The sequence below is a fragment of the Plecotus auritus genome (assembly GCF_963455305.1).
Source record: "Plecotus auritus genome assembly, chromosome: 2".
Classification (NCBI taxonomy): Eukaryota; Metazoa; Chordata; class Mammalia; order Chiroptera; family Vespertilionidae; genus Plecotus; species Plecotus auritus.
The window spans coordinates 4,039,288-4,066,278 of NC_137771.1; the positions used below are offsets into that span (position 1 = coordinate 4,039,288).

Sequence of the window (26,991 nt, forward strand, 5' to 3'; positions counted from 1 at the left end):
AAAAATTTTACAGAGATTATACAATATGGGAAGTTGATATGTTAGATGTAAAAAGTATATAAAGTTATTTATACCCTATAATTAAAATTGTGTCTAAAACACACACACGGGGCCCTAGCCAGTTTGGCTCAGTGGATAGAGCGTCGGCCTGCGGACTGAAGGGTCCCAGGTTCGATTCCGGTCAAGGGCATGTACCTTGGTTGCGGGCACATCCCCAGTGGGAGGTGTGCAGGAGGCAGCTGATCGATGTTTCTCTCTCATCGATGTTTCTAACTCTCTATCCCTCTCCCTTCCTCTCTGTAAAAAATAAATAAAATATATTTTAAAACAAAATAAAACACACACACCATGAAATGTGACAAGATGAGAAGGAAATAAAATGTACTTTTTGGTTGTGTGTGGGGTAGTAGGCTTATGGGTAAGATTTTTTTTTTTTCCTTTTCAGAATTTTAAAGTTCTGCTTAGTGAGCAAATAAAACTTTTTCTATCAGCTTCTGCTGTCCAATTCCACTTACTTGTGTCTATTTTATTAAATCCTTATTTTTAAAAATCAGGCTCTGTAATACTGACCTTCCGGCCAGCATGGCTGACTCAGGCCTGTTTGAGTGCCACCTGTGCTCGTGCCGGGATCTGTGAGTAGATTTGGACGGCCTGGCCCAGCGTCGCAGCCTAAGATGCTCCCGGTCCCGTGCCTTTCTGTCCAGTGAAATGGGCCCGTAGGTCCCTGGGCTGGGCCAGCGTTTCCCTTGGACGTCTGTGTTAAGCATGGAAGTGAGGCCTCACCTTCTCGTGCTGGGAGGCAGTGCCTTCTCACTTGGCCATGCAGCTGGCGACCTGGCGCAGGTGGTCACCTCGGGCGGAGGAGGGGATACTCGGTAGAGCGCTTGGCACGGTGCCGGGCACGCCACGGGGCTAGAGGAGGCAGGCCGTTCCCGCTGTGCTCGGCGAAGCAGCACGGTTCCCGGCACTCAGAAGGCCCAGCGACCTGCCAGCAGCCCCTCTGCCGGTCCCCCTGTGGCCTCGCCTGCCCCTCGCTGCACTCGGGTGGAATGGGAGCACAAACGCCGCAGAGGGCCGGTGACAGCCGCACTTCACCACGGGGTGTGTCGCAGTCGTCTGGATTGCAGAGTGTAAGTTAGGAGGTGCTTTCAACATGAAATGTTCGGCAATCTCGGGGTCTTAAAATCCTGCAGCAGGTTCCTCAGTTAATGTGAAACAGACCAGCAGCTGTGAAGGTGTTCCCGTAGCTCAGAGGCTCCGTCCTGAGCGAGGTTGGCTGGTCTTCACAGCGCCCGCAGCCAGGACTGCAGCTGGGACGGGAGGGCCGGGGCCGTCTCGTTCGTCCATCAGCGCTTTCTCCACCTCCGTGCATAGAATTTTAGCTTCATATTTTCTGTATTTGGGATCAAAGAGTTGCTTTGTAAAAGCATAGGTTTATTATCTGAATATTTAAAATCACTTTAGACGTCATTGTAAATGAGTTTTATTTTTATTTTTTTAAATATATTTTTATAGATTTCAGGGTGGAAAGGAGAGGGAGAGAGAGAGAGAGAAACATCAGTGGTGAGAGAGAATCATTGATTGGCTGCCTCCTGCACCCCCACAGAGGGGATCGAACCGTGACCTCCTGTTTCATAGGTCGATGCTCAGCCACGGAGCCACGCCAGCCGGGCTGGGGATGAATTTTAAAAGGCCTGACTCAGTCTTTTATGTGCCATTTTGTAGGAGTCCCCTGAACGAGGATGTTTTCGCTACCAGAATAAACAAGATGGACAGTAATGACAACGACATAACAGAATTACAGGAACAGATCCACAAACTTCTGTTACAGGTAAAATGGGGGAGATTTAAAAAATGAACATAAGACTCCCATAACTGTGTTTTATTTTAATATTCTGTCTAGTAAAGTCACTTCACAAAAATAAGCTGCGGAGAAAGATCCTTACCTTTGCATTCCAGAAATCTCTGTCTCCCTCTTTTTTGTTTCTAAAGGAAACTTTATTAATCTTTTTTCATTTTTCTATGTTAAATACACAGAATATTTTGTAAAAGCTCATTTTCAGACAACAAAACTGAGTCACAGTGAGCGGTGAGACAGAAGTCATTTCTGAACGGGAGAATTATTCTTGTGTTCCAAGCCCCACCCGTGTGCCCAGCCTCGGCTTTGGGGTTTTAGGACAGCTCCCATCTCAAGGTGGGGCGAGCCTGGCCCCTCTCAGTATCTGGTTGTCAGGAGGCAAAAGCAGGAGAAACGGCTTGTTGACAAATGCTCCAGGTCCGTAAAGCGCCTGTCACGTCCGTGGGGGGACCGCGGTGTGTATTTCATTTGTTCGGTCTGGTCTAAACGCAGCATAAAGAACAAGTTATTTTCATATTGAGGAAAATGATACTATGGCTTTAAAAAATATTTTTCGTTCCAGAAATACCCGCTTAGATTAAAAACTAGACTTTGCCCTTGAAAAGTACTGAAATGAGCGGTGTGGGGGGTGGGGGGGTGGATGTCTTTCATGTCAGACATAGGGTTAAAGCATCAACCCTCACCAACCTAATTAGGGTTTCAGAAATATTAGTCTTAATTCTCTGATGATTTTAGGTAAGCTCTGAGTGGGTCATGCTGCGTCCCCCCCCCCCCCCGACCGCAAGATAGTACCCCCAAATCGGACCCGTGTCCTTGCAGCCGGTCCACGTGAGCGCCTCCAGTGGCTACGGCAGCCTGGGGAGCAGCGGGTCGCAGGAGCAGCACGTCAGCGTGGCCTCCTCGGGCGAGTCCAGCGGGCCGGGGGCGGAGGACGCCCCGAAGGAGCCGGTGAGTGGGCGCGCGCCCCGTCCTCCTCCGCCCGGGCACCTGCGATGCTCGCAGTGCTGGCCTGCAGCTCAGGGCCCCCTGGACCTGCAGCCCCGCCTGCCGGTAGCCATGCTCCCCCGCCCTGGCTTGGGAAACGAAAAAGAAAACACCCCCTTTGGAAAGCGGTAGTTGCGTTAATAGTGTGCTTTCTGCAAAGCAGCATATTGTGAGCAGATGTGCGTTAGGCTGTGCAGGTGAACCGGGGCGGGGGCGGAGTAAAGGCATTTCCTGTGCTTTTCATCTGGAGAACCAGAAGGTTATGTGTTCTGTGCATGAATCTCATGTGAATGTTCATGTGACAACATCTGAGATGTATTTCGTTCTTTTCCCTAAGTTGACTTTGCAGCAGGTCTATGCCAGTGTAAACAAAATTAAAACTCTGGGGCAGCAGCTGTATATCGAGTCGATGACCAGACCACCCAACCAGCCGGCGGTGGGGACGCACGCAGGACGGCCCAGTGGTGAGTCAGCGGGGCCCCACCTCCCCCACATCTGGCCTCTCTGCGTGGACATGGGGGGTGAGCACCGAGCCACGGCGCGTGCTGCTGCTCTCCGTGGCCACTTGTCCAGTCGCAGTAGTGGCGGCAATGGCAGCCGCAAACGCTGGGCTGAATGCTGAGCGGGTGGCGGGCAGTGACAGTACACTCCACGGAAGAGTCGACGTTCTGACACTGGCACACTCATGGATTCCCCCGTGAGCTGTCTGCCATCCAGGCGCCCGTTTTAGAAGACATTTCAGAACCACTAATCCCTTTCTGTCATTGCAAACAAGGGGAGAACGCTCGAGACCTGAGTTGAATGAAAAACTTGGGGCGTTTTTCCTGACACGTGTGCTTTTCTCCAACATAGGTACGCAGTGCTTCGGGAATCAGCTTAGTTGTGGTAACTGCGTTATTCTGAAAACTTAACCTACTTCCCTATATGGCAGAGGAAAGCCCAATAATGTAGACATCAGATTGTATTGACTTTTTAATTAGCCAACTTGCCCTTTATCTTTCTCCCTGAATATTAGTATAGTTTTGGGAGTCGTTACAGATTTTGGGCACCTAAATGTGATTAATGGTCTCCGTCATTGTCGGATGTGGCCGTTTTACAGAGTAGAGGTGACATTGTCTCCAAGGCCCGTGATAATAGCTGGTGTATTTTAGGACTTGACATGAGCTACACAACGAAACGTCAGAGCCCTGCTCCTGCAGCGATTCCACCTGGCGCCCAGGGGCTGCCCTCGGCGTTAGCAAGCCCGTCCCTCAGTGTCTCCTTCCCCATGGCGGAGCCTTTCTCTTTCTTCTGTACATGTCAGCGCTCCGGTAGAGGGAACAGCTTTTCCTGTCCCTTGAAACCATCAGGTTTCCTCTCTACAAGAGAGTTCGTCTTAAACATCTTTCTTGATGCGGATCATGACCCCAGGTCTTGGCAGAGAGCTCTTCGGGTCGGTGTTAAATCTGAATCTGTGACTGTTTTCTTGGTCCTCTGGTCCAGTCAGAGCCCCTCGGGCCGCGTGTTGGTGCCACAGGTGGGTGGCCTGACCTCTGTGCTTTTTCTCCGCGCGGAAACCCTTCTCCCTCCTGCTTTGCTTTACTCAGCTGCTTCTCTCCCGTCGTCTGGTAGCATCGGGACTGGTTGTTAGGAGGCTGAATATTTCAGCAGACCTCAGTCTGCCGTCGTTTATCATTGGGTAAAAGTTAAGCTGTACCTAACTGGTGCCTGTGCTGCTACTTTAGACACTGAAATCTTCCTACTCCTTATATTTGTGCTACACTTGACTCTGACACACACAGGATGTGATTTTGCGGGGAAGGAAATCTGTTGCCATTGGGTATGACTTGGGAGAACTCATGTTACTTGACTGTCTTTTATATAAATGCATTTTTCATTGATTTCAGAGAGGAAGGGAGAGGGGGAGAGAGAGAGAAACATCCGTGATGAGAGAGAATCATTGGTTAGTTGCCTCCTGCACGCCCCCCACTGTGGCTTAAGTACAGAACTCAGGCACGGGTGACCTGGTTCATAGTTTGATGCTCAACCATTGAACCACACTGGCTGGGCATCTTGATTTATTAACATGTAAAACCTACAAGTTTGAAGAACCTAGTGGAAAAAATCTAGTGCTCCTTACTCAAGAGAAATAAGTATGCAACTTAAGAATAAAATGCTATCTTAAATATTAGAAATTGAGGGGTGATACACACCAAGGAAACACTGAATGATTATCGTGTGCGTGCCTTATGTACAGGGTGCTAGAGCCAACAGGAACGCTGGGTTTTAAGTTTTTATTTTTACCTTTCTTACAAGGGCAGGTTACACTTTAAAGCACAATAAGCAGAGAAATTTTAGAACTTAATATGGAAGGGCAAGGAGCAACAAAGAGATATTAAGCCCCTTCATCAGCTACGTGGACTGAAGCCAGTGCCAGCGCAGTAATTGGGGAAATAGGGAACATTGAACGTCCCTCTTCGGGGAGGATGCGATGCCTGAGTGAAAACAGACGATCTGTAAATGGAAGTGATTGAGAGAGAGCGAGCGGGCTCTGGTTCCACTCAGGGAGCTGGGATGAGCGTCATTCCAAATGCCGAGGGAGGAAGCCAGACGGACAGCAAGCGCACGGTCTGTCGTTCTTTTTTTGAAATGTTTTTATTGCTCTTTAGAGAGAGGAAATGAGAGGGATAGAAAGGTGGAAACATCGGTGAGAGAGAAGCATCATGATTGGCTGCCTCCTGCAACCCCCTCCAGCGACGGAGCCCACACCTGGACATAATCCCTGGCCAGGAATCAAACTGGCTACCGCTTGGTTCCTGGGTCGACGCTCAACCACTGAGCAACGCCTGTCAGGCTCATGATCTTTCTTGACCCTGTCAGTGCCGAGGTTACAGGACAGCCAGCAGGCCTAATCTACGGAGACACCCACCCCTGCAGGGAGAGGTGAGGCGCGTGCACTGGGTGCCGGCACACTGGGTCACCGAGTCAAGTAACTGGCAAGAGACAGACGTCCTCTGAGGGCGATGCAGAGGGAGGGCCAAAGAGGACAGTGGAGCAGACACTGAGAAGAAGGCTGTCCAGCCAGCAGCCCCGCCTGAAGCACCGTGTGTCTTCAGAGGAATGTGAAACCTAGGACATCGAGCAGAGCCATGGCAGCAGCCCACCTTCACCCTGGCCTAAACCTTAAGAGTAACTCGAACACAGGTCTAGCAGGAGAACGCGCGCCCAGTCTCTGCTGTCGTTTTCCATCAAAAAAGAGCGATGATGCCCTCACCGGTTTGGCTCAGTGGATAGAGCGTCGGCCTGCGGACTGAAGGGTCCCGGGTTCGATTCCGGTCAAGGGCATGTACCTTGGTTGCAGGCACATCCCCAGTGGGAGGTGTGCAAGAGGCAGCTGATCGATGTTTCTCTCTCATCGATGTTTCTGACTATCTGTTCCTCTTCCTTCCTCTCTGTAAAAAAATCAATAAAATATATTAAAAAAAAAAAAAAAAAAAAGAGCAATGATGCCCTAACTGGTTTGGCTCAGTGGATAGAGCGTCGGGCTGCAGACTGAAGGGTCCCAGGTTCGATTCCGGTCAAGGGCATGTACCTTGGTTGCAGGCACATCCCCAGTAGGAGGTGTGCAGGAGGCAGCTGAATCGATGTTTCTCTCTCATCGATGTTTCTAACTCTCTATCCCTCTCCTTTCCTCTCTGTAAAAAATCAATAAAATATATTTAAAAAAAAAAAGCAATGGTCCGCTTTCAACAAATGGTAAAGCACATGGAAAAGCAAAAACTCCCAAGAGACAAGGTGATCGTCAGATTAAGAGTCAGAAATGGCACAGGTGCTGGGACACACGGACGGGGAATTTAAAATAACGATGAACAACACGTCAGAGGCTTTAGTGGACAGAGTGGGCAGCAGGCAGGACTCCCTGGGTAAGCACAGCATGGCGCTGGAGCGGCAGCGACCAAGTGGCAGTGCCCGGAGTGCTGGGCAGAGAAGAGTGTCAGCCTGCGACGGGCACGCCATTGAGAAGAGAAGCCGTGAACTGGAAGATCGGTAAACAGAAACCACACAGACAAACGCAGCGAGAAGTAAAATACAGACTAGAGCATCTTCAGAATTGTGGGACAACAGCACAGAATTGTGGGACAACAGCACAGAATTGTGGGACAACAGCACGTGTTCTATCAGATGAATAGTTAGAATCTCACAAGAAGTACTTGAAGAAATAATGGCCAAGATTTTCCACAAATCCAAAGAACATTAAGTAGTGGAAACACCAGAAAAAGAAAAAGAAAAACACCCACCACAAAGTAGCACGCACTGGAGCATATCCCAGTCAAACTGCTGAAAGGAAAAGACTGTCTTGCAGGCAGCCAGAGGAAAACACAGGTGATGTCCAGAGAAGCAAAGGTCAGAATCACGCAGACACTTCCTCTGCGCCCAGAAGACAATAGAGTCTTCAAGAAAAAGCTGCCAGTGTGGAGTTTTACACCTGCTGGAAACTCTTTCAGAAATGAGGGAGATACAGAGGTTTTCTCAAATCAAAACGGGATTTATTGCCAGCAGATTTACTCTGTAAGGAATGCCAAAGGAAATTCTACAGGTAAAGGAAATAAAATACAGACTTAGGACTCAAATCCATACAAAGTAATGAAAAGCACTGGAAATGGAATAAATGAAGGTAAAATCAGTTCTACTTTTCACTTATTTTTAATTGTTCTAAAAGGCAGCTGACTGAAACAGAAACCGTGTTCTGCATTTGTGGTTCATGCGAAAACACTGAGGCACTGGGATGTGCCATCGTGAAGTCCTTAAAGTGCCCCTGACGTAGTGTGTCATTTGGAGGTAGAAACTGAATCCTTAATGAGATATGTTGCAGACTTTAGGACAGTTATTACAAAAAGTTTTTAAAGAAGTAGAAACAATGTCAGTAGAGGAGATAAAATGTGGCAAGCCGGCACGGCCAAGGCACACTCAGCCCCATGTTGGGCGCCTTATGTGCCACGCCAGCTTAGCCAGGTTCGGTGACCCTGAGTGGGGGCAGTGAGGGATTGAGAAAGGACAGACAAGAGAAGAAAGCTGGGTCTGGGTGGGACGCTGTCCTCTCTGAGGGAGAGCCTCTCTGATGGAGAGCGAGCGACAGCGCCACGGACTACAAGCCGTGTCTTTATTTTATAGCAGATGCCATGAGGCAAAGGAAGGGCGTGGTCAAGATGTTTACAACGTTCTCGTGGGTTTCGATCCTACTCAACTACATGCACCTGAACTCTGTCAAGCCCACATCACTCAGGCACGTGGGGCCACGTGTTCAGACCATAGGTTCAAGCTTTTGGCCATAATTGTTCTGGGATGGCTCTGCCCTCCAAGCTGGGACTTGCACGTGGCCAGGAGAGGACTGTGCCCTCTCATCAGTCCGAGGCTTGAAACTGTGCAAACACTGTAGCCACTCCCCACAATAAAATAGAATTTAAAACACCCCAACGTGAGGCATAAAAAGGAGGTTAAAAGAGAGTGATAAACCCAGATGGAACAAATGGAAAACAGCTAGCAAGATGGTTTCTATTAGTCCAGCTATATCAGTAATCACACTAACTGTGACCGGTTAAAAGATGGGAATGATCAAATTAGAGGAAAAAGGAAGATGCAGGTATATGTTACCTATAAGAATCCATCCTTCAAAATAAAATCCGGTTAAAAACAAAAGGCTGGGGAAGATGTGCTGTGCTAACAGTGATCAGGAGAAAGCGGAGAAGCTGCGTCAAGGTCAGGCAGAATGGACGAGGAGGCAGGAGCAGGACCAGGGCTCCAGGGGGAATTGCACGGCCCGGGTCGATTCTCTGAAAGTGTAACAATGTAAATACGTCCTCACCGAACCTGAGAGCTTCAAGAGGCGGGAAGCAAACACTGATAAAAGCTTCAAGAAGCAGCAAATCCTCAGAGATGGTTGGGACATGTGACATACTTCTCTGTAATTAGTGAAACAAGCAGAAATTAGCAAAGATTCGTGACACCTGAACAACTGTCAGCAGGCTTGGCCTCATTGACATTTGCAGAACACTTCAATCAAGAACTTAGTGCAGCCCTGGCCGGATTGGCTCAGTGGATAAGAGCGTTGGCCTGAGGACTGAGGGGTCCCGGGTTCGATTCCGGTCAAGGGCACATGCTGGGGTTGCGGGCTCGATCCCCAGTGGGGGGCGTGCAGGAGGCAGCCAATCAGTGATTCTCTCTCATCATTGATGTTTCGATTTCTATCTCTCTCTACCTCTCCCTTTCTCTCTGAAATTAATAAAAAAAAAATTAAAAAAAAAAAAGAACTTAGTGCATATTTTTCTCAAGGGCGTGTGGAATAGTCATCAAGATAAATTAGACTTTATCAAGATTAAAAACTTCTCTTTGAAAGACTTTGGTAAACCATCAGCAAGATGGTGAAAAGACAAAATATTTGCAAATTATATATGAAATAGTTTCTATCCAGAATATTTAAAGAACTCTCAAAAATTCAGCAATAAGAAGATAACGCAATTTAAAATTATCAAGAGAGCCTACCAGTTTTCCAGATGTTATACAGATGTCAAGTAATATATGAAAAGAAAATGCTCCATCTCAGTCAGTAGGAAATTAAAAGTACCATCACACACCCTATTGGAAAGGCTAAAATTCAAAGAAAAAACTGACAGTACCGAATTCTGGCAAGATTTCTAAGTGACTGAAACTCACATATCCCTGAAGGTAATGCAGAAAGTGTACAGCCACTGGGGAAAAACTAGGCTGTTTCTCACAAAGTTAAACATGCTCTCACCATGTCACCCAGCAGTTCCTGCTTAGTCATCACACAAGTGAAGTAAAAACTCAGGGTCATACAGAGAACTGTCTGTGAATGTGGATCACACTCCATTCACGCTGCAGACACTAGGAAGCAACGTAGATGTCATTTCACAGGTGAACGGGTGACCGGCGGCACACCCACATGGCGGAGTACTGCTCCCAACACAGGAGTAGCTTAACCCCCACACAGGGTCTCGAGTGTGTTTTGCTAAGCGAAGGAAGCCGGAAGCAAAGGATTGATCCTGTGATTCCATTCGGAAAACACCAGTATTTGTGAACACTGGGGAGGGGACTGGCGGTTCAAGAGCCGCGGGCGGGAGATGGAGTGATGGGAATGTGCCGTTGGTTACTCTGGTGGTGGATACACAGCTTTTTTTTTTTTTTTTAAATATATTTTATTGCTTTTTTACAGAGAGGAAGGGAGAGGGATAGAGAGTTAGAAACATCGATGAGAGAGAAACATCGATCAGCTGCCTCCTGCACACCTCCTACTGGGGATGTGCCCACAACCAAGGTACATGCCCTTGACCGGAATCGAACCTGGGACCTTTCAGTCCGCAGGCCGACGCTCTATCCACTGAGCCAAACCGGTTAGGGCGGACACACAGCTCTTTGTGCCTTTGTTAAAAACCATACATCTGTACCCATCCCACCCCGAAATGTACAGGGAGCCCAGGACAGCGTAGGCTGCCACAGATGAACCCAATGGCATAATGGAGTCCTTCGTGCAGTCCTATGTGGATACCTGTCTGTTCAGTGCACTTAGACCTGCGCTCATTGTTAACAGCTGCATAAAAATATATTTATTCTAAATTACTGTGGTTTAATTTTGCTGAGTAAGTATATGTCCTAAAAATAATGTACTTTTAATTGTCCTTCCTCCCATTCTCTTTCAGGTGAGCAGAAGGCCCTTTCTCCCATACAGACCTTGAAAAATAACAGTGTACACGCCGAGCCTTGTCAGAGTTTGAGGGAAGATCAGCGTGGCCCATCCTACCAGCAAATCAACTGCATTGACAGTGTCATCAGGTATGAAGCACGCGTGTGAGAACCATGTTTTGCCAAAAGCATACACTGTGCCTGTGAGCCCTTATGTAATGTCTAATAGCTGTCGTCTTGATTTTCACTATAAATCAGTAGGTACCTGTGGACTGCCCATTACATGCAGTCCATGACATGCTCAGCATTCCGGGGATGCACACCATGAGAAGGTGCATTCCATGTTTTGAAGGAGTGGTTGAGAAGACAAGGCCTGCGCTTGTCAGATGTAGAGGATGCAAGATCTGAAGATCAGTTCAAGACCGGGGGGAAGGGAGGTAACCATCCGGTGATGCAGGCTGGATGGCCGGAGGGCTCCATCAGAAAGGGAAGTCCAAGGTCAGCAGCTTGGGAGCGTGGGTTGTTTTTTTCTCTCTCCTTCAATTTCCAACTAACCGGACATCCATCACCGTGAAAAGTGCCACGCACAGCAGACCGGGACACCGAGAGACCCACCCACCTGTGCGCCTAAGAGGCGGCGTGGACCGCAGGCGTGGCAGCGAGAGGGCAGCGCCATGGGCAGGCGTGGGCTTGGTGGCAGAGGATTTGGAGGGTGGAGGTGGGGAGGGGGCGGCCCAGCCGTAGGGCTGCAGCTGAAGGGATCCCTGCTCTCTGAGGAGGGACCACAGTGACGGGGGTGGGCAGGGAAAGCCACAGGGCATAGGCAGGAGAGAGAACCGAAGGAAAGGCCCAGGACTCTGGCAAGAGTTCTGCCCCGAGCCGCTGGGACCCCAACCCAACTCGAGGATCTGTGTCGGGCCAGGGCGCACTAAAGCCCCACGTGCTGAGAACACAATTCTCCCCGCTCTATACCATGCTCGCTTTGTCCCTTTTGGCAGCTTTTTAAAAATGTATGTGCTCTCAACCTTAGCTCAGGTAAGACAGATCGAAAACATTACCGTATCCCCACCTTGTGGACGATGAGAGGAAGCGTCTAATTACCAACCTGTTGAGCTGTTAGAACCACACCAGGCCTTGTCTACATAAGCAAGGTGTTTGCTACTTCAGATGCAGCGGCGGACGCACTTCTCATCCAACACCGTGAAAAGCACGCAGTGCAGGATCACAGAGAGGAAATAGCATTTCCAGCAACCAACTCCACCCGAAAGGCATCGAAATGGTGAAGAATTCAAAGTAGCTGTTAGGAAGAAATTCAGCAAGCCGCAGGAGAGCTCAGAAGGGCAATGCCGTGGCCAGGAATGAAGTTAAAGATAGAAGGAAGACTTTACCAAAGAGATTAAAAGTCCAGAAAATAACCAAGCTAACTCTGGAACTGAAGAATTCAATCAATGAGAGAAAGCAGGCATGGGAATTGTAGCAGGTCAGATGGAAGAAATGGTTAATGAGGTGCAGGATGGGAATCTAGAAGTGATTACGGTTGAAGGAAAGAGAGAACTCGGATTTTTTCAAAGTGCAGAAAGCCTCTGAGCGCCATCGGAATCCACGCAGAAAGCCAGCCTAAGATGATGGGTACTCCAGGAAGAGGCAGTCAGCGTTACTTGGATACCAAAGAGATAAGGGTACCACAGGGAAAGAAAACTGTAGACCAATATCCTTGATGAATATAGATGCAAAAATTCTCAACGAAATATTAGCTAATTAAACAATACATTAAAAAGATTATATCCTATGACCAAGTGGAATTTATCCCTGGAATGCAGAAAAGGCATTTGAAAAATACTATATCCTTTTATAATAAAAACCCTTAACAGATCGGGTATAGAAGGAACATACCTTAACATAGTAAAGGCCGTGTACAACAAAGCACAGCTAACATTGCACTCGGAGAACAACTGGCAGTGTTCTCTCTGAGATCAGTAACAACAGTCAGTATAACACGAAGTCCTAGCTAGAGCAATTAGGCAAGACGACGAAATAGAAGGCATCCGAGCTGGAAAAGAAGGGTGCCATTGTTGCTGTTAGCTATGATACGAACTTGTCTGTAGGAAATGCAGAGTCAGGAAGTGGTTGGAATTAAGTCTCGGTAAAGTGGTGGATACAAAATCAACATGTAGAAATCAGTTGCTTTCCTTTTTACTAATGACAGAGCACCCGGAAGGGAAATAATAGCATCAACACAATAAAATACTTAGGAATAAACTTAATCAAGGAAGTGAAAGGTCTGTACAGTGAGAACTCCAAGACTTTGCTGAAAGAAATTGGAGACACAGCAAATGGGAAGACACCCCTCGTTCCCGGGTAGGAGAAATTAATATTGTCAGCCGGCCATACTACCCAAAGCTACCTACAGATTCAGTGCAATCCCCACAGAGGCATTCTTTCCAGAAGTAGAAGAAACAATCCTAAAATGTTTGTGGGGTCACAGAAGACCCCTATAGCCAAAGCCATTCTCAGGGGAGAAAAGACATCCAGGGCTATCGCACGTCCAGATTTCAAACTACACTACACACTTACAGTCGTAAAAACGGTGTGACACGGGCACACAAATAGACACGTCGACCAATGGGACAGAATGAAGAGCCTGGGATTAAATCCTCGTGTGTGTGCAGTTACTATCGGACAGGGAGCCGAGAGTACCCGACAGAAAAGGAAAGTTCCTTCCACAGACTGCTGGGGGGATTGGAGAAACACACACAGAACAATGAGAGGGGACCCTGTCTAATACCACTCAGAAAGATGAACTCCAAATGGGCCAGACACTTAAATATGAGACGTGATACCAACAAACTGGAAGAAAGCGGGGAAGAAGCTCAGTGATGGATGCTTGGCTGTGATTTTTTTTTTTTTAAATATATTTTATTGATTTTTTACAGAGAGGAAAGGAGAGGGATAGATAGTTAGAAACATTGATGAGAGAGAAACATCGATCAGCTGCCTCCTGCACACCTCCTACTGGGGATGTGCCCGCAACCAATGTACATGCCCTTGACCGGAATCGAACCCGGGACCCTTCAGTCCGCAGGCTGACGCTCTATCCACTGAGCCAAACCGGTTTTGGCAGTGATTTTTTTTTTTAACATGACGCCAAAAGCATGGACAGCACCAACACCTGGTGGGACAACGTCCAAGGCCAGAGCTGCGCAGGCACGTTAGAGAAACAGCAAAGCGAAAGGCGGGCCCGCGGGCGGGAGGACATGCTGTAGACCCCGGGCCACTGCGAGGTGAGTGTCAGGAACGTGTAAGGAGCTCAGCAGCAACCAAAACAGCCCGAGCTAAAAATGGGCAGAGGGACTGACCAGACATTTCTCCAAAGAGGACACGAATGGCCAGCAAGCACATGAGGTGATGCTCAGCATCGCTAATCCTCGTGCAAATGCAAATCAGAGCCACAGTAACGAGATGGCGCCCCACACCCGTTCGAGTGGGCACCTCGAGGAGACGAGAAGTAGGATGTGGGAAGGAAACTTCCACATTGCCGCTGGAAACGTGGATCAGTGACCACCGTGGGAAACAGTGTGGAAGCTCATCAAAATTAAGATCTGCCCTGCGATCCGGCACTCAACTTCTGGCTCTGCACCCACAGGAGAGCCAGAACAGGGTTTGGCCCGACGCCTGCGCTCCCAGGCTGATCGCGGCGTTGTCATGACAGCCAAGACACGGAGACAGCCCGCACGCCCGCCAGCAGGTGGGCCTGGAAATGTGTCCTGTGCAGGAGGGTGCTACTCGGCCAAGAGGAGGGAGGACGTCCGCCCTCCTGCAACAACGTGGTGGCCTTCCGCCCAGGGTGCAACCGGGAGAGGTCACAGGAAGCTAGTGCTGTGTGAGAGCACTTACGTGCGGAACTTAAATCGATAAAATGAGGGTTACCCGCGGATGGGTGGGGGGTAAAGGGGTGGTGTTTGAGGGCACAGACTTGTAATGAGTGTAAATAAGCCCTAGAGATGCGATGAACAGTGTGGTGAGTGTACACGGTAACATCGCACCCTATTTGGAAGGTGGTAGATAGCTCTACACAGGCAATCATGTGACCTCTTGCCGAAACCGGTTTGGCTCAGTGGATAGAGCATCGGCCTGCGGACTGAAGGGTCCCGGGTTCGATTCCGGTCAAGGGCATGTATCTTGGTTGCGGGCACATCCCCAGTAGGAGGTGTGCAGGAGGCAGCTGATCGATGTTTCTCTCTCATCGATGTTTCTAGCTTTCTATCCCTCTCCTTTCCTCTGTAAAAAATCAATAAAATATATTTAAAAAATAATAATAATAATGTGACCTCTTGTAACTAGGTCAAAGTACACACCGGACACCTTAAATGTATGCATTGTTGTGTGTCAGATGTACTCAGTACACGAATAAACAAAAGAAAGTGCGATGCTTCTCAAACAGAAGTGCAAGAAAAGCAGAGGGAGAGGCCGTTAGGGGGCAGGCAGGGACCTTGCCCTCAGCCTGCCCCTCGTTCCGTCCCTGCAGGTACCTGAAGAGCTGCAGCGTGCCAGCTTTGAAGAGACAGTGTATCTCCTGCACAAATACGACTTCGTCCTCCGAAGAAGAGCGACAGACCCACAAGGCCGACGACGCCCACGCCTGGCAAGGTAGCAGGAATGCCCCTCGTAGTTGGACAAAAAGTTACGGCAAAGCCACCCTTACTCTGTTTCTCTTTAATTTCCCAACTTCCATTATTTCATCGTAATCACAAATGACCCGAGTTTCTGGTCCTCTTTATGGCCCCGAGGTTATTTACGTTATAAATGTCTGGAAGCCATTTGGTCTGTAACATAAATTTCCTGTCGGGAATTTTTCTTTTCACCATCAGCCTCTCTCACCTCCCCAGCTGCGTCTCGGATCCCATCCATCCCTGCACCAGAAGTGCCAGCTGACAGGCCGTCCACCGGTGCCAAGGGCGGAGCTGCGCGGACCGTGGCCAGGGCGCCGAGCCTGGGCTCCGGCATCAGCCAGTGCAGCTACAGCAGCACCATGGTCCACGCCCCGCCCCCAGAGCCAGGTACCACATCACCTTTGACCTCAGATACACACCACACGGATAGGCTATCATGAGAAAGTCGTTCATGCCGTTTATTTAGTAGCAACTTCTCAACTCCTGGAAGTGTCGTGTTCATGTTGGTTATCTGTGTACATATATTTTGGACTGGATTTCTTACGTCCTTCAACTAGAATTACTAATGCAGCTTAGGCCACGTTGTTTGACCTGGAAAGAAGGTTCCAAACGTGGACTGTAGTTGGCCTAAATGGATCATATGTACGTGCAGGAAGTTCCATGTGGGTCTGATCACGCTCCTTATTTAACAGTATAATGACTTGGTAAGTGACTTGGATGATGTCTTCTTCTTATTCCTTTGTACGGCCTCCTGTTCTTTTGACTTTTTCATTACTCGTGACAGTTTGGTGGGTGAAGAAATGGTGACGTGTTAAATCGGGTTTTCGGATGAGCGCTAATTCATCTTTGCTAGTTCCGTGGTGTGTCAGTCAGCACAGGCTGAGCTTACCGTGTACACGGCCTGTCCGTAGTCTGCCGCAGATTTAGCTCCTTGGAGCTCACGCCCCTTGGAGATGGAGGGCGCAGTCCTGGCAGGCCGGCTGTGGTTGGTGGCAAGACCAGAGACAGAACTGCCGTGGGATTAGGGGGCATTGCTAATGAGCTAAAGATAGCCTGTTCATTTTTAAACCATGTGAATACATTACAGAGTAAAAACTAAAAGGTAAAAAAGAAACATTTTGAAGAGTTCAGGGAGCTAAAAAGATATTTACAATAAAAGCAAGATTTTAATCCTATGTAATGAAACTCTAATGTGCAAATCGACCGAATGGTGGAATGACCGGCAGATCGACCAGTTGCTATGACGCACACTGACCACCAGGGGGCAGACGCTCAATGCAGGAGCTCCCCCTGGTGGTCAGTGTGCTCCCACGGCAAGGGCAGCGGCGGTGGCAGGAGCCTCTCCCCCTCCACTGCAGGCGGGCGGTAAGGAGTGAGGGGTCCTGGACTGCGAGAGGGCCCAGGCCGGGCTGAGGGGACACACACACACACACACACACACACACACACACCCAGGGCACGAAGTTTGTGCACCGGGCCTTAGTTAATCTATAAGACTACACACTGAGTATCACAGTGCTGTAAGGCATCTATACAGGCGTACCGAGAGTAAGACAGGCAGGAAAATAACAGTACGTGCTCGTTGATGGCGTTTTTTATATTCCAGCTGTTGTAACAATGTTGGTAAAACTTACCAAAGGGCATTAAATTGGTGAAAATAAATAAATGCCAATAGTTGGTAGCAATTACCATTAACCTCCCTTCTCCCACCTCAGCAGAACCGACTCCCGCCGAGGACGCCGCCCCCGCCGGCGAGCCCTGGGCGCCCGGCACGCAGCCGGCCCCGCTGGCCGCAGAGGAGTCCCAGCGCGTGGGGCTCACCACGGCCGCGCTGTCGGCGCACACGCACCGGGAGGAGCAGGACTACGTGGACCGGTTCCGGGAGAAGATGCAGGCCTCGCCCTTCAGCTCCTACCTGCAGCACGAAGGCAGAGGCAGAGCCGCGTGCTCAGGTGGTCCAGGTAGTCCGTCTTTAAAACACACCCCCCTGACCTGCGGGCCATCCGTTTACAGCCGTGTCCGTGCTGGGAGAGGGTCCAGGTAGTCCGTCTTTAAAACACACGCCCCTGACCTGACCTGCGGGCCATCCGTTTACAGCCGTGTCCGTGCTGGGAGAGGGTCCAGGTAGTCCGTCTTTAAAACACACCCCCCTGACCTGCGGGCCATCCGTTCACAGCCGTGTCCGTGCTGGGAGAGGGTCCAGGTAGTCCGTCTTTAAAACACACCCCCCTGACCTGCGGGCCATCCGTTCACAGCCGTGTCCGTGCTGGGAGAGGGTCCAGGTAGTCTGTCTTTAAAACACACCCCCCTGACCTGCGGGCCATCCGTTTACAGCCGTGTCCGTGCTGGGAGAGGGTCCAGGTAGTCCGTCTTTGAAACACACCCCACTGACCTGCGGGCCATCCGTTTACAGCCGTGTCCGTGCTGGAGAGGGTCCAGGTAGTCTGTCTTTAAAACACACTCCCCTGACCTGCAGGCCGTCCGTTCACAGCCGTGTCCGTGCTGGGAGAGGGTCCAGGTAGCCCGTCTTTAAAACACACCCCACTGACCTGCGGGCCATCCGTTTACAGCCGTGTCCATGCTGGGAGAGGGTCCAGGTAGTCTGTCTTTAAAACACACCTCCCTGACCTGTGGGCCATCCGTTTACAGCCGTGTCCGTGCTGGGAGAGGGTCCAGGTAGCCCGTCTTTAAAACACACCCCCCTGACCTGCGGGCCGTCCGTCCACAGCCGTGTCCGTGCTGGGAGAGGGAGTGGTGGCGGGGAGGACCGCGCCAGGCGCTGAAGGAGTTTGCTCTGTAGCAGCGCTTCCGGCTGAGTGGCGGAGGCAGCATTGCCCCTCCCCGAGGGACCTGTGCGGCCGCTTCTCTCCTGGGGGTTCCTCACCGCACCCTCTGTCCTCAGGCGCATCCTCTCCGGGGCAGGCCAGGCCTCCTGGGGGCAAGAAGGGGAAGCACAAGCGGAAGAAGCTGCCGGGGCCCCTGGGCAGCCGGTGTGCGGAGGACGCCTGCTGCCCCCACTTCAGAGGGGACGCCCAGGACGCACGGCCCTGCTGCCTGGCCCCTGCCTCTCCTCTCCACGCCCCCGGCCTGGCGTTCCCGGCGGCGGCGGTGGCTCCCGGCCAGGCCCCTTACCTCGTGCCGGCGTTTCCCCTGCCCACCGTGGCCGCGTGGGGGCACGGTCCTCCTTTCCCCGATGTGCCTTCACCTTACGCGGAGACTTTCCTAACCATCGTACTGCCTGGGCCCTCCGGGTGCCCCCTGCTGGCACCATCGTTCTCTCCATACGTGCATTTGGGAGCAACAGGCCCTTCTGAAATGCCACCCTCAGTACCGGCAGCAGCTCCAAACGTGGAACCACCGCCTCCAGTCACCACCCAGCGGGGAGCTGGGCAGAGCTGGGAGACACAGAGCGAAGGGCGCCCGGGCCCCAGCTCCAGGGGCAGCTCGCCACTGCAGCTGGCCTTGCTGCAGGAGGACAGGCCCCCGTCCTGCGAGTCTGCAGAGCAGGTGAGGATGTGGGCCCGGAGCGAGCCCGTGACTGAACCGGCTTCCAGCACCCACTGCAGAGGGTCGGGCCAGGGGGTCTCACACTGGGTGCAGCACAGAGCGGGCGACCGCGTCACCTGTGGCGGAGGCTGAGTGCTGGGCTCCAGAAACTGCACTTTGTTTAAAGCGGAATGAGAAGCTGCTGCGTCCTGGTTTCTTAGAGGTGTGTGGTTTCCCAAAGTGCTTCCAGATTTTCTATAGCAACTAAAAAATTTGACATCCAAGCGTCTAAAACAGCCGTGGGCAAACTACGGCCCGCGGGCCGGATCCGGCTGTTCTATCCGGTTCTCTTGCTCTCCCCTCCGCTCCTTTACTTTGAATTTATATTAGTTCACACAAACACTCCATCCATGCTTTTGTTCCGGCCCTCCGATCCAGTTTAAGAACCCATTGTGGCCCTCGAGTCAAAAAGTTTGCCCACCCCTGGACATGTGACAATAAGATCTCCCAGGTGTTTTATAATGTGATGCTTGAGATGCTAACGTGTTTTCTTGTGTTCTTACTCCCCAGCAGCGTGCTTCCGGCAACAGCGGGACCAACAACCATTTTCCTGCCAGGGACCCGTCCCCGGGGCCCCTTCCCAGGGAGTCCCCACCTGGACCTGGCTCTGCGGCATCAGGTAGCGGTCCAGGGGACACGGTCCTCGGGCTCTGCCGCCAGGGCTCACCGTGTGAGGATGGGCGGTTTCGTTTCCTGTTTCCTGTTTCCTTGGGAGAGCTTTATAGGGTATATTTATTCACATACAACAGAAGGCACCGGGTTAGGGTACCAAGCGAGAATCCTGAGACACGTATTCTCAGGCCCTCCCCACCACAGTCCCCGGGAACAGCTCCGTCCCCGGGAGAGTCCTGCGGCCTTGGGTCAGCCCTGCCCGGCCCGTCTGCTCCCCGGGACGGGAGCACTGTCCTCCCACGAGGCCGTGCAGATAGAGGCGCCTCCTGCTTCCCCGGACGGGAGCACTGAACTCCCACGAGGCCGTGCAGATCCAGGCGCCTCCTGCTCCCCCGGACGGGAGCACTGTCCTCCCACGAGGCCGTGCAGATCGAGCCGCCTCCTGCTCCCCCGGGACGGGAGCGCTGTCCTCCCACGAGGCCGTGCAGATCGAGCCGCCTCCTGCTCCCCCGGACGGGAGCGCTGAACTCCCACGAGGCCGTGCAGATCGAGTTGCCCGCACGCACTCTCCGTCGGCCGTCTTCCCGGAGCACGCGCTGCGAGGCTCGCTCCGCTGGCCCCGTCGGTGGTTTGTTCCTCTCATGGGGAGCGAGACGCTGTGTGGATGCCCGGTCACCGTGGTGGTGGTTGGGTTTCCGGTGTGGGACTGGGTGCTGCGTGGACATGCTTCCTTTGCTCTTGGGTGGGCACCTAGAAAGGGGACTGCTAGCTGGGTCATGTGCACGGTGACCACCGGAAACTGCCACACCTTTCCAAAGTGGCTGCACCGCTTTGCATGCCTGTCCCCACGTGTGCGAGCTCCAGTTTGCAACACGCCCTGGCCACACGAGGCCTTGTCCATCCTAAGTCCCAGCCGTCCCAGTGGGTATCAGTGACACCGCATTGTGGTTCTAATTTGCATTTGCCTGTTGGTTAATGGGGGTGAGTGTCTTTAATGTGCTATTTGCCATCATATGTGTTCAAGCCTCTTGCCCATTTGGGGGGGAGGGGCAGTGTTACTTTCCTACTGAGCAGGAGGAATTCGGTTTATATCCTGGATACAAGTCCTCTATCAAATACTTGTTTTGCCAAGGTTTCTCCCTGTGTGTGGCTTACCTTTTCATTTTATTACCTTTTATTTTTAGCTTTATTTTGAAGAGCAGAATACTTTTTTAATTTTAATTTCAGTTCATCAGGTTTCCTTCTTTTTTACTAATCCTCACTTAACGATATTTTCCCATGGATTCTTTTTGGAGAGTCACTAAGATAGTCTCTGTCTTGGAAGTTTTGTGGGGTGGCTTTTATAGTTAAGCTTGGATCCATTTTCAGCTAATTGTTATATGTGCCGTGAGGTCAGGGTCAATGGACTTGCCTTGCGTATGAGTATCCAGTTGTTGCTGCCCCATTTGATGGAAAGACTAACCTTTCCCCCACGGAGTTACCAGGCACCTAGACTGGTTCTATGTTTGGGTCTGTTTCTGGACCCTGCTCTGTGGATCTTTACAGCTAGCTTTGGGGGAATCCCACATTCTTTCGATGCAGCTTTCAAGTAAGTCTTCAACTCTGGTGGGTTAAGTCCTCCGACTTTATTCTTCTTTTCAAAGTAATTCTGGGTATTGTAGGTCCTTCGTCCACATAAATTATAGGATCAGCGTCTTAGTTTCTACAGACAAACAGAAACAAAGCCCGCTGGGTTTTGGCTAGCTCTGTCGGGGGATAGGCTGGTGTCAGGAGGGTTGTCACCTGCCGGGACTGAGTCTCTGGCCCAGCAGCATGGCGCCTCTCTTCTTTACGTAGGTCTTACTTTTTCTCAGCAATGTTTTTTACTTCCCATGCACAGATCTTACACGTACATGTTTTGCTAAAATTGCCCCTAAGGATTTCATATATTTGATGCTGTAGTGAATGACTTTTTTTTAAATATATTTTTATTGATTTCAGAGAGGAAGGGAAAGGGAAAAGAGAGAGAGAAACATCAATGATGAGAGAGATTCATTGATTGGCTGCCTCCTGCATGCCCCCTACTGGGGATCAAGCCTGCAACCCAGGCATGTGCCCTTGACTGGAATCGAACCTGGGACCCTTCAGTCCGCAGGCCAACGCTTTATCCACTGAGCCAAACCAGCTAGGGCGTGAATGACATTTTAAAATCCCAATTTCCATCCCGGCCAGCATGTCTTAGTGATTGAGCATTGACCTGTGAACCAGGAGGTCATGGTTTGATTCCCTGTCAGGCACATGCCCGAGTTGTGGGCTCCATCCCCAGTGAGGGGCATACAGGAGGCAGCTGATCAATAACCCCCTCTCATCATTGATGTTTCTGTCTCTATCCTTCTCCCTTCCTCTGAAATCAATAAAAATACATTTTTTAAAAATTAAAATTTCAATTTCCAATAGTTTGTTGCTAGCATATAGAAACTCAATCAGATTTTGAATTTCATATTCTGCAGTCTCTCTAAACTCATTTATTAGTTTTTGTAGCTCTTCTGTAGATCCTGCAGGACTTTTCCACAGAGACGGTCTTGCTGTCTGCAAGTACAGTTCCACTCCTTCCCTTCGGGTCTGTATGCCCTGATTTACTTGTCCGGCCGTATTGTACGGGCCAGGACCCCCGTGCAGTATGAGTAGAACATTGCTGCCTTGTTCACAGAGCTGGCCATTAAGTGTGATGTCAATGTGGTTTTCCTTAAATGTTCTGTCCGTAAGATGGAGGACATTCCTTTCTACTGTTCATTTGCTGAGGTGTTTTTTCTACACCCGTGAGATACTCTGATGTTTTTTCTTCCTGATTTTATTAATATAATGAATGATATTAATTAATTTTCAAATCTTAAGCTCACCTTGTACTGGATCATGCTGTTTTATCTTTTCACTATATTGCTGGATTCTACGCCCTGCTAGTTGGTTAGGGATTGTTGCACCTGTTAGGAGAAATGCTGTGTGACTGGTTTCTTTTCTTGTCCGTCTGGTTGTGGTTTCAGAGGGAGGATGGCCTTAAATTACTGGTTTCTTTTCTTGTCCGTCTGGTTGTGGTTTCAGAGGGAGGACGGCCTTAAAAAGTGACGTGGGGACGTTTGCCTCTGCTGTTCTGGAGGAGTCCGTTTTGAGTCGATGCGCCGTCCTTACGTGTTGGGTGGAATTGCACGCGGGAGCCGTCAGGGCTGAGGGTTCCTTGTGAGAAGGGTCAGCAGCACGTTTGATTCAAGTTTAATAGATTGCGGTCTGCTCGGCCTCGCTGTTCCTCCTTGAGGATCTTCGGGACTTGTGCGTTTCCAGGTTTTGTCCATCGCATCTCAGTTGTGGAATTCACTGTCATGAACGTGTTGGTGGTGTTCTCTTACTCGTCCGTCGAGTCCCTTGTGCTCTTATTGCTGATGGCTCTGACTCTGTGCTTACCACCTGTATTAACTTTTCAGAGAAACAGTTTTTGTTTAATGGGTTTCTCCCTCATGTTATTTGGTTTTGTGTGTTTTTCATCGATTGCTGATCTCAGCTTTGTTATTCCCCTCTGTTTACGCTGGAGTTTATTTGCTCTTTTTCTAATTTCTTGAGGTGGGAGCTCAGACCATTGATGAGTCACCTTCTTTCCTCCGGATATAAACATTTAATGCTTTCCGTTTCCCTCCAAGCAGTGCTTCACTCAGCCCTCAAATTTTGATGTGCGTGTTTCTATTTTCATTCGGTCTAAAACATTTTCTAATTTCCCCTGTGTTTTCTTCCTTGACCATAAGTCATTAGAAATTATTTTATTACCTAATATTGGGATTTTTTCTAGCTAGTTCATTGGGTTCGGACTTAGTTGCAGACGGAACACGTTCTTTATACTTGTTAAAGTTTACTGAGACGAGTTTAATGGCCCAGCACGTGGCCCGTCCTGGTCAGTGTGCAGGTGCCCTTTGAGAGGAAGTGTCGGCCGCTGTGAGCGTGCACGAGGTCCGCCTGGCTGTGACAGCGGGGGTGCGGGCTGGGTGCTGGAGAGGGTGGGCGGCCGCGGGAATCTCCGCAGAATGAGGGCCGGTGGGGCGGGGCCCCTGGCAGGCATGTTCTGATCCGGTCCGTGTTGGTTCTGACCAGGAAGCAGTGACGGCAGCATGGATGTCTCTGGTCGTGAGGATTCTGCTGACGTCGCCCCCGCTGGGCAGCAGCCTGGGGACGTGCGGGGAAGGGCCGCCTTCCCCCGCGGAGCCGGAGCCGAGGAGGAGTCCCTGTGGAGGAGGATAGCGCAGACCCCGGAGCGCGTCCTCATGACCTACCAGGTGCCCGAGAGGTGAGCGGCGTGGAAGGCCCACTTCACGAGGCGGGAGGGCGGGGGGAGAGGCGGGAGGGCGGGGCGGGGGAGAGGCGGGAGGGTGGTGGGGGGGGAGGCGGGAGGGTGTGGCGGGGGAGAGGCGGGAGGGCGGTGGGGGGGGAGGCGGGAGGGCGGGGGGGGCGAGGCGGGAGGGGGGGGGCGAGGCGGGAGGGCGGGAGGGGGCGAGGCAAGAGGGTGGGGGGCGGGGGGGCGAGGCAGGAGGGCGGGGGGGCGAGGCAGGAGGGTGGGGGGGTGGGGGGGGCGAGGCAGGAGGGTGGGGGGCGGGGGGGGCGAGGCAGAAGGGTGGGGGGCGGTGGGGGGCGAGGCAGGAGGGCGGTGGGGGGCGAGGCAGGAGGGCGGGGTGGGGCTAGGCAGGAGGGTGGGGGGCAGGAGAGGCAGGAGGGGGCGCGGAGGAGTGGGCTGTGTGCTGAGCGGTGCGTGTCCCTCATGCGATGGCGAGCACCGCGCGGACAGGCAGAGCGCTGCCCCTGGGCCGCCGTCAGGACCACGCGCTGGTTGTCGCGGTTCCAGGGTCACGGAAGTCGTCCTGAGAGAGGACCTCGCGAAGCTGGATGGCATGAGGCAGCGGCAGCCACAGTTCTCTCCCGGGCAGAGGGCGGAGCTGGCCCGGGCGCGGGCCTGGATGCAGCGGCAGAGCCTCCCTCCGGCCGCGGACACGGACACGCACGTGAGCTCAGGGGCGCGGCCAGGCAGGAGGGTGCGAGGCACTGGGTGTGCGCGGCAGGACCCTCACGGGGACTTCTGTGGTGGGTGTCGCCCTCCCGGCGTCAGGAGCAGCCGGTGGACGGCCCGCCGGGGCTGGAGCGCGGGGTTTGTGAGCTCAGGAGGCCTCCTGCTGGGGCTGGAGCTCGGGGTTTGTGAGCTCAGGAGGCCTCCCGCCGGGTGGCAGGTTATGGGCGAGGGCCAGGCCCTGCTCTGAGCTGGGGTGGACCGGGGAGCGCGGTGTCAGATCTGCATTCAGATGTGTGTGCATCTCTGAAGAGAGTTCAGGCCCACGCAGTGAGGTCCACGCCCCGGGCGTGTCCGTACGCAGCGGGAGTCGGGGGACCCAGGAGGGCTTTGCTCGGATGCGTCCCCACAGGGAGGCCGGATGTGAGCAGCCCAGGCGGGACGCCCCGTTTACCGGTGGCCGAGGGGCTGGCTCTGGGGGTGGTGTGACAGTTGTGGGGGTGATGTGTGACGTCAGAACTTAGAACCAGGGAGTGAAGGGAGGTGTCCGAAGTGTGCACTAGGCTTACGGACCGAACAAGTCCCTGGAGGCCCCCCTCCTGAGGAAGGGGTGAGCCTGCCTGCACGGAGGGCCCTGGGCAGTCTCACCCATTGCAGGGCGCACTGGCCACCGCCAGGCCCTGTTTCCTTCAGGCCTGTCTTCCTGGTGCCGAGGACAGGGTCTGGGAGGGAGGAGCCCAAAGCATGTAAACAGGCTTTTAAAGTTGCTGTCATTTACCTTCTCATGAGAGGGAGCAAGCTGCGTGGACGCTCTTGGACACGAGTGGGTGCGGGAACTAGACGGGTGCTGGGCCAGCACTTCGCTGCCTTAGGCGTTCCGTCACCTAACGGGCCTGCCTCGTTCTCTCTTGGAGGGCTGTGCCTCCTGCAGGGACAGAGCCTCCGGCCGAGATGCGGGAGGAGCCTGCGGCCAGGACCCCGGAGGGCGGCAGCTGAGTGGTGGTGACGTGCCGAGCACAGCCTCCCGGGACATCTCGGAACCCCTGACCTTAAATGACCGCGACGTTGTCCTTGAACGCTAGGGTGTTTCCCCCTGGCCTTTAATAGACATCACTTCTCCGAAGCAGACTTTGTCCATAGAATCCTCTCCTCCTCCCTGTTCCTGGCTATGAGATCGCCAGGGGGCTCTTGTTCTGGCTTCGCTGGCTCCGGAAGACACCGAATGGCTTCGGAAGAGCTGTGCCAGCACAGTCAGGGATAATGAGCCACCGCTGCCGAGAGCCCAACCAAACCGCAGCCTCGTCGCCTTTGCTGTGACGTCGGTCGTCCCCCCGGAAGATGCGGGGAGCCCCGCCATGGCCATGCCCCTCCTCGTGGTCCCTGAACGTGTCCAGTCAACACAGGTGACGCCTCCCATGATCAGCACCAGACGCCCAGTGAGCTCACAGCACACGCGTCCTGTGGGCCGATACACGTGGGGCCGCCGTGCCCGGGCGCCCAGTCCCCAGGGCATCTGAGCCTTCGTCCTCACAGGCTCCCTCTGGGGCTCCCCTGCCACGGAACCCTGAGTCCCGTCTGCAGGACGACCCCCTGGCAGCAGCTCGTTCCTGTTCGACCCCCTGGCAGCAGCTCGTTCCTGTTCGTCCCCCTGGCAGCAGCTCGTTCCTGTTCGACCCCCTGGCAGCAGCTCGTTCCTGTTCGACCCCCTGGCAGCAGCTCGTTCCTGTTCGACCCGCTGGCAGCAGCTCGTTCCTGCGCAGTGGAAGTCGGCTTTCGTCCTTCGTTTTAGAACAAAAAGCTTCTGACTCGATCAGTGGTACTTCCTTTGTGACGTCTTTGTTTTTTAAACGATTGTAAAAAGTTCTGTAAAAACTAATGTTGGTTTTATATGCGTCTGTTTAAATGCGTTTGAACCAAAACTACCAGGTAACGCTTTCTTTCCGGCTAATTTACACCAAGAGGTCCAGGCCTGCCCCTCGGCTCTGCCTCGTTTGCCCCTAAACAGGGTCAGGGGGAGGGGGGCTGCGCAGGGAGAACGGTCGCGGGGGCTCCTGTCGGGGCTCCTGTCGGGCGGGCGCAGCGCCTGCGGGCCCCGGTCTGCTCCCAAGTGGCTGTGTCCCGGGTCAGCCCGCTCCCGGCTCCTGAGGACAGTCGCCGCGTCCTGCTCAGACGGGGATGGCGCAGCTCCCTCCGTGCAGATCAGGAGGAGGAAGCAGGAGACGGAGGAGGGAGGTCACAGGAGCCTTTCGTCTGCGCGGACGAGCTTGCTTTTCCTTTGGGTTGTTGTGTTTGTGTGTCTCTCTTACGTCATTTTAGGAAAACACTGCCTCCTCCTCCCGGGTTTCAGTTTTTATAAAATGCGTCCTGGTGATACCAGGAGGACCCACCCTGCTGGGCCTCAGTCTCAGTCCCCGTGGCTTAGCCTCTCTGCAAAGTCGGGTTTCCTGGGAGGTGATTCCGTCGTTTACGATGTCAGAACCCTTCCCAGATGCTTCCTATGACGTTTCTTGGGATTTTTTAATGTTAGCGGTTCCATGCAAACATGCCCATGTCATGAACGGAGAACCCTGATGTTCTCCATCTTGATTGTTAAGTGATTTCTGAAGCCCTTGCTGCATGGGGCAAGT

The 26,991-nt window shown here is 52.3% G+C and overlaps 1 protein-coding gene across 11 annotated transcripts in view; it reads left to right on the top strand.

Moving 5' to 3' along the window:
* The window catches only part of PER3 (period circadian regulator 3), a 46,318-nt gene extending 19,739 nt beyond the window's left edge, over positions 1-26,579 (top strand). For 6 of the 11 annotated variants that reach the window (XM_080655153.1, XM_080655157.1, XM_080655150.1 and 3 more), the window contains 12 exons: positions 1,726-1,831; positions 2,678-2,806; positions 3,180-3,306; positions 10,537-10,669; positions 15,045-15,166; positions 15,388-15,576; positions 16,905-17,150; positions 18,092-18,696; positions 19,246-19,354; positions 23,461-23,653; positions 24,206-24,362; positions 25,279-26,579. In XM_080655153.1, coding sequence (XP_080511279.1) covers positions 1,726-1,831; positions 2,678-2,806; positions 3,180-3,306; positions 10,537-10,669; positions 15,045-15,166; positions 15,388-15,576; positions 16,905-17,150; positions 18,092-18,696; positions 19,246-19,354; positions 23,461-23,653; positions 24,206-24,362; positions 25,279-25,446 — 2,284 coding nt within the window. In that variant the 3' untranslated portion in view covers positions 25,447-26,579. The remainder of the gene's footprint in view (positions 1-1,725; positions 1,832-2,677; positions 2,807-3,179; positions 3,307-10,536; positions 10,670-15,044; positions 15,167-15,387; positions 15,577-16,904; positions 17,151-18,091; positions 18,697-19,245; positions 19,355-23,460; positions 23,654-24,205; positions 24,363-25,278) is intronic. The other 5 variants (XM_080655158.1, XM_080655159.1, XM_080655156.1 and 2 more) reach the window with 4 other exon arrangements.
* The last annotated feature ends 412 nt before the right edge of the window (positions 26,580-26,991 follow it).